General features: G+C 28.6%; 1 protein-coding gene across 1 annotated transcript; it reads left to right on the forward strand.

Moving 5' to 3' along the window:
• The first annotated feature begins 5,200 nt into the window (after positions 1-5,200).
• Positions 5,201-10,343, forward strand: LOC106422497 (putative FBD-associated F-box protein At1g61330). The gene is made up of 3 exons (XM_013863277.3): positions 5,201-7,224; positions 7,577-7,741; positions 7,825-10,343. Exons 1-3 carry the CDS (start codon positions 6,319-6,321, stop codon positions 8,110-8,112), a joined length of 1,359 nt encoding a protein of 452 aa, XP_013718731.1. The 5' UTR covers positions 5,201-6,318; the 3' UTR covers positions 8,113-10,343.
• The last annotated feature ends 282 nt before the right edge of the window (positions 10,344-10,625 follow it).

The raw sequence follows: 10,625 nt of genomic DNA on the forward strand, positions 1-10,625 counted from the left end.
GGTCTGGGTATATATAAGATACAAGAGTGTACATACAAAAATCTTAAATAAACTAATTCATAATTTATGTAATTTTTTTTAAAAAATTCCTTACTCGATATTACGACTTAAAATAGTAATAACAACAATAATAACAATAATAATAATAATTATACGATTTTATAACATAATAATATGCAAAATTCCAAAATATCGGATTTATATCAAAAAAATTTTATAACCTAAATAAACCCGCGCTTCAAAAGCGCAGGTCAGAATCTAGTTAAATATTAAAATAATAACATTTGGAGAGAGAGTATCATGTAAAGTTCTCTGCACAAGATTTCTAAAACTGTTTTAAAACTTGTGTTGCCATATGTTATGATATAAATGGCTTCTCATTTACAAATAAAATAAATTTTAATGAGACAATTCTATTATTTTATTAATATTATTATTTAATGGTTTATATGCTGAGATTTAGAACTTCAACTTTTTTTTTTGGTAAAAATGTTAATATATTAGTACCAAGGTTTTTCGTTTTTGACAGAATTACAGCAGCGACAAAAAACGGAGAAAGAAAATAAGAACCTAAACACGGCCACAATCTTAACTATAACGAGGCAGACATAACAACCACAATTGAAACTCCGAAGCTCAACCAAGTCCGCACCAACAGCTTGCCGCAAAAGGATGAGCCAAGTTCAACCGAGAGTCGAGATCCCGGTAATTTTGGCCTCTCCGGTGATCCGCTCTTAAACGTAATGGGCCAACCGAGAATAGCTCGCGGAGGGCTTCAAAGCACCTGCCTGCAAGAATATAAAACCACATCGATTAAATCAAGAAAGTGCAAGTTCAAGCACTGTCTCGAATTTGGATCGTGAAGATCTTGGGGATGTTACTGCATTTCAGATGAATGCTGGCGAAGATCTCGACTAGGATGATCTCACTTAAAGATTCTCCTCTTTGTACAGATTAAGACTCCTACAGTTTTCTTATGTTCAAGCCAGAGTACTTAAAGAAAGTTATCATTTTGGTCAGATCCTTGGTTATGTGAATGATTTGATTATAAAGGCTCTGAATTCAGTTTTGTGCTTTTTTCTATACTAAAACCCACTTGAGCACTCTTTCAAGCCTTTGTTTTAATTTGTTAAATCTTCTGGTCATACATGTTTAACATATGCTGGTAATTTCTTCTGGTCATACAGTGTAATTAGTAGAATTAGGCATTGGGAATTTGATGGAGGATGACCCAACCTCCTTGGTGTTAGCCTCGGATTCTTCTTTAACGTCTCCTATGGTAATTGATATTCTGCGGTTGTCTTCTCACATACTCGATTTGATATCTCTCGTGTTTGCTCTGATACCAAATATATAATCTCGATCTCAAGAACACAAAATAATAACTCAAACTCAAACTCTTTATTGCTTTAGAAAACTCACTCAAAAACTAAAGCTCTCAACTCTCACAACTTATAAGTTTTGCTACAGCCTAGCATCTCCTTATATAACCACATATCTTTTCTAAACTCATTAGGTAAACACATATTGAAAATTTCTTAATCTATAACTCAATAGTATTAGGTTGCTTGCTTCTCAAGCTACTTCAAGCTTATCTCAACATGCTTCAATTATTTCATGATAATCTGATCTAGCGACGACCTCTTGTACTTGTAAGTCCAGAACAGTTCTCATTGCCCATCTGTTACCCTCAGTTCAGCTATCATTCGATTAGGTGATTGAGTGATATCATCTCTTGCATGGTGCGTAACTTGCCATCATGATTTCGTGTTATCCACGCTCTATGTAAGTGAGCATTTCTCCAGTTCGCATTGATATTCCACTTTACGACTCCACTGAGTGGAGGAGTCCATTTATCATGGTTTCCAAATCCACAGCCAGCCTATTGTTGGGCAGTCATAGTAAACCATTGCCCAACTTCATCCTTCATGTTTTTTTTATCACTCTTTCCACCAACTCCTGGGTTGAAGCATAGAGAATATAGTCCCAAGTAACCATGGAATGGAACCAAGCGTATCACCTTGTGTGGCTTATTTCGGTCTTCCAACAGGTTGAACACAAAAGTGCAGTTCAATTCAAACGATTAATGCATAACTGTACTGCAAAGGGTAATACCTGCAGTCAGATGACCATTTGAAATTCTTTTCATTTTTGTCTGTAGGATTCATGCTTTTCTGAAAATGATCAGAACATAACTGCTATCAGGTTGCTCGCAGCCTATAATGAAAGCTACATCGATCAAATCAAGAAAGTGCAAGTTCAAGGGCTGTCTCGAATTTGGTGAAGATCTCGACTAGGATGATCTCACTTAAAGATTCTCCTCTTTGTAAAGATTAAGACTCCTACACTTTGCTTATGTTCAAGCCAGAGTACTTAAAGACTGCTATCATTTTGGTCCGATCCTTGGTTATGTGAATGATTTGATATGAAGGCTCTGAATTAAGTTTTGTGCTTGTTTCTATACTAAAACCCACTTGAGAACTCTTTCAAGCCTTTTTTAATTTGTTAAAGTCTTCTGGTCATACATGTTTAATATATGCTGGTAATTTCTTCATTTGCGGTAATGTTAGCGAAACCATCGTAAATCTGCGTATCAATATCATCTTCGTAACTAGTTTTGTTGTTCACTGCTATAGTTTCACTCTTATTTCTTTTATGAACACCAAATAACCATTTGGATTTTCCAGACACAGTAAAACCTCTATAAATTAATACTCGATAAATTAATAATTTCTATAAATTAATAAATTTTGTCGGTCCTAACTTGGGCCGGTTCAAAATTGACATAAATCGATAAAATAATAAGATAATTTTTTTTTAGAAAATTATATGTAAATATATGGTCCCATTAAAATTATGAATTAATAATTTATATGTATACATAATAAATTATATTGTTTGTTTTATATTCACAATGAAATTATTTTTATATTTTCTTAACAGTTAATATGTTTTTGATGAGATTTAGTGTTATTATATCGAAAACTAGTTGATTATCCGCACCTTGTGCGGACTAATAATATATATATACTTAACAACATTTGTTTCATAGTTGTATTTATGGGATGTAGATGTTGGAAAAATCTTATAGTAATAATCTAATTAGGAAATTTCGATTTGAAGTTAAAACTTTATATATATATAAACATTATTCAACTTTGATATTCATGTTGGTAATCAATGTATATAAACTATATATATATATAATTAATGTATTTGTTGACTGAAAAGAAAAGAATTATAAACAATCACAACATAATATTGGTCATTAAAATTGGTAGATATTATTGGTGGATATTATTAATATCAATTGTCAATATTTATTTATTAATTAAATGTTCTAAATATCTTGATGAGTTTATATATTAAAATATATATATTTAACCAACAGTATATATATCAGTTGAATAAGTTAATATTTATTCATTATCTTAAATATCATTATATTTATTAATTAAAATTGTAAATAATTATATTAATTAAATTAATGATTTATACTAAAATCAGGATTATATTAACTAAATTAATGATTTTTCCTAAAATCATGGAGAAGATGACAAGTAAGCAAATTTACTTCTCAAATAATAATAATAATAATAATATAGGTGGATATTTATTTATTAATTAAATGATCTTAATATCTTGATATGTATATATATTAAAATATATATTTTAAATAATAGTATATATATATATATCAGTTGAATAATTTAATGTTTATTGAATATCTTAAATATCATTATATTTATAAAATAAAATTTTAAATAATTATATTAATTAAATTAGTGATTTATCCTAAAATATATTTATTTATTTATTCAATGTTCTAAATATCTTGATAAGTATAGATATTTAAATATATATATATATATATATTTAAATAACAGTATATATATATATATATCAGTTGAATAAATTAATGTTTATTGATTATCATAAATATCATTATATTAACTAAATTAAAATTAAAATAATTATATTAAATAAATTAATGATTTATCTTAAAATTATGGAGAAGATGACAACTACGCAAATTCACTTTTTAAATAATAATATATATATGTTGTCAAAAAAACAATATATATATATATATATCACATTTAAGTTCTATGCAATATATATTATATACACCAAATAATATAGTAAAATTAATATAAATTTCATATTTCAAAAAAGAATAATTAATTCTATATACTAAAATCAAATATTTTCTTATCTTAGAATAAATATATCTTAAAATAAGAATTTTAATTAAGAAATTTTTTGAAAATTAATATTTCTATAAATTAATAAAATTTCAAAGTCCAAACATTATTAATTTATAGAGGTTCTACTAGTTTTTTTTTCAAATTTTGTTTTTCCAGATATCTATTTACCACGAACAACTTTGTACGTGAGACATGAATGAAAAGGAAGGAAATTTAGACATAAATCATAATTCCATTGAAGACAAACATGTATAGTACTTTTGTTGATTAGTTTTTTTTCTTGGTTTAAATTATAGTTTGATTTACTTAATTTAATTTGTTGGTCAGAATGATTTTGGTTTAATTCAATTGAAACTATTGTTCTACTAAAAAAAATCATAATTTAATGGTTAAATTAATCAGGTTTTCAATAACCAGTGTGGTTACCTGTGGCCAAAGAATTAACAAATATGTAGCCAATGTAATTTTTTTTGTCAAATTGCATTAAATATGTGGTCAATGGATAAATAAATTTATCAAAATATAAAATCAGTCAAATTAAGTAAATCTGCGATCAAAAGATAATAGATGTATCAAATTCATATTAAATCTTTTAAAACCTAAATAAATCTGTCAAAAATAGGTAAATCAATGGCCGAAGAAAAAAACTTAATCTATCAAATTTTATAAAAATCTGTTAAAATTAAGTAAATTTGTCGACAAATAAACTAAGTTTAATTAAATTTGTAAAAAACATCATAAATCTGTGACCAAACGTGACAAATTTGTAGAAATCTAATTAGTTTATAGCATTTAAGATAAATCTGTCACAAAAAAATAAAAATAAGTTTGTAATTACATAAAACGTGAACAAAATAAGTCAACTAGTAATGTAATTTTCGTAGTTATTAGTTTTATATCAAATGAGCTAGGGGTAAAACATGTACGAAACTAAATTAGTAATTATAATAAAATTAGAGTCTTTCTAGTAATCAACTAATGAATTAGGGTTGAACTAAAATTTCCCCTTAATTTATTAAAAATATAATTCTAAATATTTAAACTATCTTTCTTACGTTGTATTCCGCCTAAAAATGTTTTTGCTGTCAACTCTCTTAGCGATTCCAGTGATCACTTTCGGCAATATGGACCATTTCATTTGATGAAAAAAAGATATGAAGAAGAAAAAAAAGGAAGAAGATTGTTGAACCAAAAAAGTTGAATCAATGTGATTCAATGTCACTCAATGTCAAAAACAATATCAGTTTAGATAAAATCATAAGGTTTTCTCAGATTTAAAACATAGAATGCATATAAAAAAAAGAAGATAAAAAACGTATATGACGTTAGAGTATAAATTCTAATGTGTTTAGAACGTAGCATACATGTAAGGAGTAGTTATTTTATCAACGATATATGATAGAGTAAGAGATAGAACATAAATTAATGTTATCTATATTTTTCAACAATGAAGTAAAAAGCGTACAATATATGTTGTACTTTATAATAATAAATACGTTTGGTTAGAACTGAGGTACCCATATTCTATATTTAGATATACCATAGAGAATACTTTAAAATATGAATAGTAACCTTTATAAAAGGTTGAAGCAATTAGAACATTTATTTAATCCTTGTAAATAGTTATAATATGCAATCTAGCAAATCTAGATCAACATATCCAAATTCTTTTTGGAAATAAATTTTTGTATTCCAAAACTTGTAAAATAATATAAGGATCATATTGATTTTCCATAATTTTTTATTTATATTTAGTTTTAATATTTTTTTGGTATTATTAGGATAATTATTTTAAAACTACTATTTAATACAAAATTATAAAGAGACAAAAACATTCTCATTATGGCTTATTTTGTGGATTTCTCTTTTATAAAAAGGTTAAAAAGCAGACTAACAACTTGTTCTTCACTAAAAAAAAACTTAAATTCTCAATTCAGTGTTTCCTAATTTGTGAATATATATTGCCTAAGTGATTTATTGACTATATTACTTCCATTTACAAAAGCAAAACACAAAAACATATCCAAAGCTTCCTTTTACCATGAAATCATCTATATAAACATCATTACTACTGAAGAAATAATTTATCATTCCAAGAAAAATATTAAAAATGTCAGAGCCCAAAAATAAGAAGATCAAACACATTGACGAGCTGCCTGAAGATCTCACTGTAGAGCTGCCTGAACATCTGGTGGAGTACATCATATCAACATATTTGCCCATCCAATATGTTCTACAAAACCATGTTGTGTCCAAAACATTCAGGGAAGCAGCAATTCGATCCCGAGACCTTGATTTCGGCAGGATATACTCCAGGAGACGTAGTCAATCAGAGGTTGTACATATAATTGAAGAGATTTTTAATCAACACAAAGGATCAGAAATCAACCGATTTGTTCTGATTCTCAATCATATTGGCGTAGAGGATAAGGTACTCTCGTGGGTAAAAACATGCCTAAGTAAAAACATTCAAGAGCTGACGTTAAACTTCTCCAAATCCAAGAAAGTCATGGATCTCTCTGTTGATTTCTCGGCCATCGAGACACTAACTGTCTTGAATCTAAGGTGGTGTAAATTCGAAATACCGAATAATACCCCAAAGGGTTTAAGACTCTTGAGGACACTTGCGCTCATGAAGTCCAACGTAACACCAGAGATGATAGATGCAATATTCAGCAACTGCATTCACCTCGAGACGCTTGAACTAACCAGATGCATAACGCATGGGGTATTGAGCATCAATGCTCACAATCATAAGAAGTTCAAGGAACTGGTCCTGTATTGTATGCCTAATCGCTTGCAAATCATTTTAGATGCACCTACTCTTGAATGCTACAAGTATGAAGGATTTGTTAGGATTCTTGACTTTTCAAAAGTGGACGCACTTAAGGAGGCGAAACTCCATTATATCCAGAATTACAATTGGCGTTATTACGATTCGTCTAACATGGTGCTTGCTAACATGGTGGCCTATACAGGAGTTCATGTCCTCTCAACGACAAATATCTTTCTTGAGGTAAACTTTTTCGAATTTACTTTTCTTATATTTATAAAAGTGTTTCCTGTTTTTATTGCAATGTCTGAGGAAAATTTATATAAGGTATCATTTTTCCACAAAATGAAATATAGGATAACTTTACAGATAGAGACACTCTTGAGTGAATTTTTAGAGTTCCTTCTGCAGTTTTGCACAAATTCTTTAGGTGATCAACTGATCATGATAGAGGATGTTCATCTTAGATAGACTATGCAACATTCACATGCGTTTGTTTCCTGTGTTTATATAACTCACTTTGTTTTGTTTATAACTTTGGCAGTCTTGGTTTACGTACATGAATTTTTATGTTTCCTTTGACATGTATATATAGGCATTCAAGGAAAGATACATAGAGGGAGAAATGAGAAGCCCCATTTTCAAATTTTTGAACTTGAAAGAATTCAGTATTCTTTTTAAAGCTCCAAACTTGTGTACTCTTTATCACATTTCTGAATTCCTCAAAAGATCCCCTAAGGTCGAAAAGGTTTTGATCGATGTACGTATCTCTCTATCTATCTCAAAATCAATAATTCTCTAACTCTAATTAAGTTCATTAAAATTCTCGTTTGGTAAGTGCAGATTAAGGAGTTCACATTTGAACCTGGTATGCTTTGGATAATTCATCAAATGTCATATATGGAGAGCAGCAACTGCGAGTTTAACTCTATCAAGGAAGTCACGATTGATGGCTACAAAAACCATTGGCATGAGCTTGATATAGTGGAGTTCTTTTGCAGGCACGCAAAATCGCTAAAGAAGTTGAAGTTGATCATTCCAAAAAACGTTAAGAAAAGAGCTCGCGGACTCGATTATGCTAGGCTGGATTACCTAAAAAGCAGATTTACAGGTGTTATAGTGGAAGTTTAAATTCAGGATATGACCAAGCATGGCAAACTATAATAGCTCTTCTGATGTGTTTTTTCTAAAAAAAAATTTAATGTTATTTTCTGAGATTTGAACTCTTTTGTTTTTAGTTTTGGTAATGTTTAAGCTATAAACTATGTCATGATCCGCGTAACCTCGCAGATTTCTTTTCTAGCGAATGGAATAAAACATATAAAAATATAAATAATATGATGTGTGGTGTTATATAATTTTGTTCTATAATATTTATTTATCTAAATTAATTAACATTATTTTAATTTATACAAAACTAATAGTGAATCAGTTATTTTATAAATCTGTCGAAATATTAGGAAAGTAAAACTAATGAATTTGTTAGTTTATAAACAGACAAAATGGATATATTAAATTGAAAAACATACAAAACAATAATTAAGTTCAAATGAATGTTTATGTTTAAATAGTATAAGATTTATTGGAATCATTGATATCAAAGTGGTTTTGGTCTAATTTGCTCATAAACTACTCATACAAAAAAGTTTAGAGTCATATAAAATTGGAAAAACAATAATAGATGCTAAATTTTATTACAATCAATAATTATTTCTTATTGTGAAATTACTATAAATTACTGTTAGTAATTTGTTTAGCATCCATTAAGTAAGAAATCAACGTTGGTCAGTATTACTTCATTCATGCTTCAGTTGGTAAAAATTAGAAGAAGAACAAATAAGAGGGAACACAATGCTCCTTAAAAATTTACACCATTGGGAGAAAAATAATTTGAACATCCAAACTTGTTTTTCTTCTTGTTCACGAGAAAAGCAGTGATATAAACAATGAGAAAAAGTGATGAAATCAAAGAGAATAGACTTGGAACTGCGAAGATAACAACATCCTTTTGACTTCGGAAAACCCAGATAAAGAAGAAGCTTTCTGATCAAGAGAGAACCTCTGATTGCATACTGACATTTCTTCACGTCTCCGTTGAGCGACTCGTAGTCTACTAGTTTGAGATACATTTTCAGAATTGACTTTTCACACAAATAGCAAACACGCTTAGCTCGATTATGGAGTGAAGGCGGAGATGATTAAAGTGGTGACGATGGCGATGGTGATGAGCGGCGCCAGAGATGATGACGAACGAGATAATCGCCGAGACGACGCCGGAGATAATGATGACCGAGATGATCGACGCCGGGGATGACGCAATCTGTCATCGTCGATTTCGTGATTTCAATTTTATTTCAATTTTTAGAAAAATGTAAGTAGAGAAAGAAAGGGATAAAACGGTAAATGCCATATTAAATGAAACATTTTTGTGATTTTGAGCCTTCATGTCTAGAATGAGAAGAAAAAGTGGATATAAGGCTATCTAAGGCCATTTCTTGTTTTTTTTTAATGTAAATCTTAATTATAGATATATTTGAAAAGTTGTTTGTTGTTTAAAATTATGCCATTATATTACTTTTTACAATACTTTTAGGTTGTATAATTTTGTGAAGTAGTTTTTTGAACTATTTTATTAACTAGTTTAACCAATTAACGTTGATATTAACCTACCAACTATGATTTGATGCCACATTAAATATAATTTTATCTAAAGTGTTAAGAAGACTAAACGCCATTAACAAATATTTTAAAATAAGCTTCAGATTTAATGGCAAACTAGAGTTGGAACCGCGCGCCCGCGTGAATGTTTAGTTTTACCATTTACAAATAGTCTTAGGCATTCGCTTCTCGGTTCGGTTCAAGATCGTTTCTTTTGTTTTTTTTGGCTTTAGAAATTTAAGATCCATTAGGGTATTTAAAAAGTTTGGTTTAGTTCCTGTTCAGTTTAACTTTCGGTTAATTTGGGTTGAAAAAAAAAATCAGCTTTTCGGATTAAATATCAGATTTTTGGGGTTTTCAGATACTAATTTGGATAATTCAAATAATTTTAAATACTTTTGATAAATAAATATTATAGTAATTCGATTTTTTGGGTATTTTGACAATCAAATAATCATAAAACAATAATATTTTATAAACATATAAATTATAATATAGAAATTTGGATATCCACTTGTTTCTCGGTTTGGTTTGGTTTTGATCCAGTTCCTGTTTTTAGCTCTAGAGATATAGAATCCAAAAATAATAATTAACAGGATTTAAATCTGAACCAAACCTTTTTTTCGGTTTGGCTCGGTTCTGTTCTTCGATTATGGGTAAAAGTACCCAAGCCTAATTACAAAGATCAATAGTTTATATACTATATGTTTGTTTATATATTTTTATATATGATTGTACATTATAAAAATAGAATCTATAAATACTGAATAAACAAATAATAGAAAATAGAATGGCCGTTCGATGTCAAAAAAAAAAATAATAATAATAGAAATAATTATCACTTTATATATATAGTGATATAAATAATCACTTTTATATATATATTTACTCTTGAGCTACATTCACTTTATATATATATATATAAAGTGTTGTTTTTATTTGTAAATATATAAAAATAGGAATACATATAGTGAATGAACCAATTA

The sequence above is a fragment of the Brassica napus genome, chromosome A1, assembly GCF_020379485.1.
Source record: "Brassica napus cultivar Da-Ae chromosome A1, Da-Ae, whole genome shotgun sequence".
Taxonomy (NCBI): Eukaryota; Viridiplantae; Streptophyta; class Magnoliopsida; order Brassicales; family Brassicaceae; genus Brassica; species Brassica napus.

What these genes read in the sequence shown, in the direction of transcription:
- LOC106422497 (XM_013863277.3), top strand. Translation starts at nt 6,319, where the DNA reads ATGTCAGAGCCCAAAAATAAGAAGATCAAACACATTGACGAGCTGCCT. An exon ending in CGACAAATATCTTTCTTGAG is followed by an intron (nt 7,225 to 7,576) that starts GTAAACTTTTTC and finishes ATGTATATATAG; the next exon opens with GCATTCAAGGAAAGATACAT. An exon ending in TCGAAAAGGTTTTGATCGAT is followed by an intron (nt 7,742 to 7,824) that starts GTACGTATCTCT and finishes TGGTAAGTGCAG; the next exon opens with ATTAAGGAGTTCACATTTGA.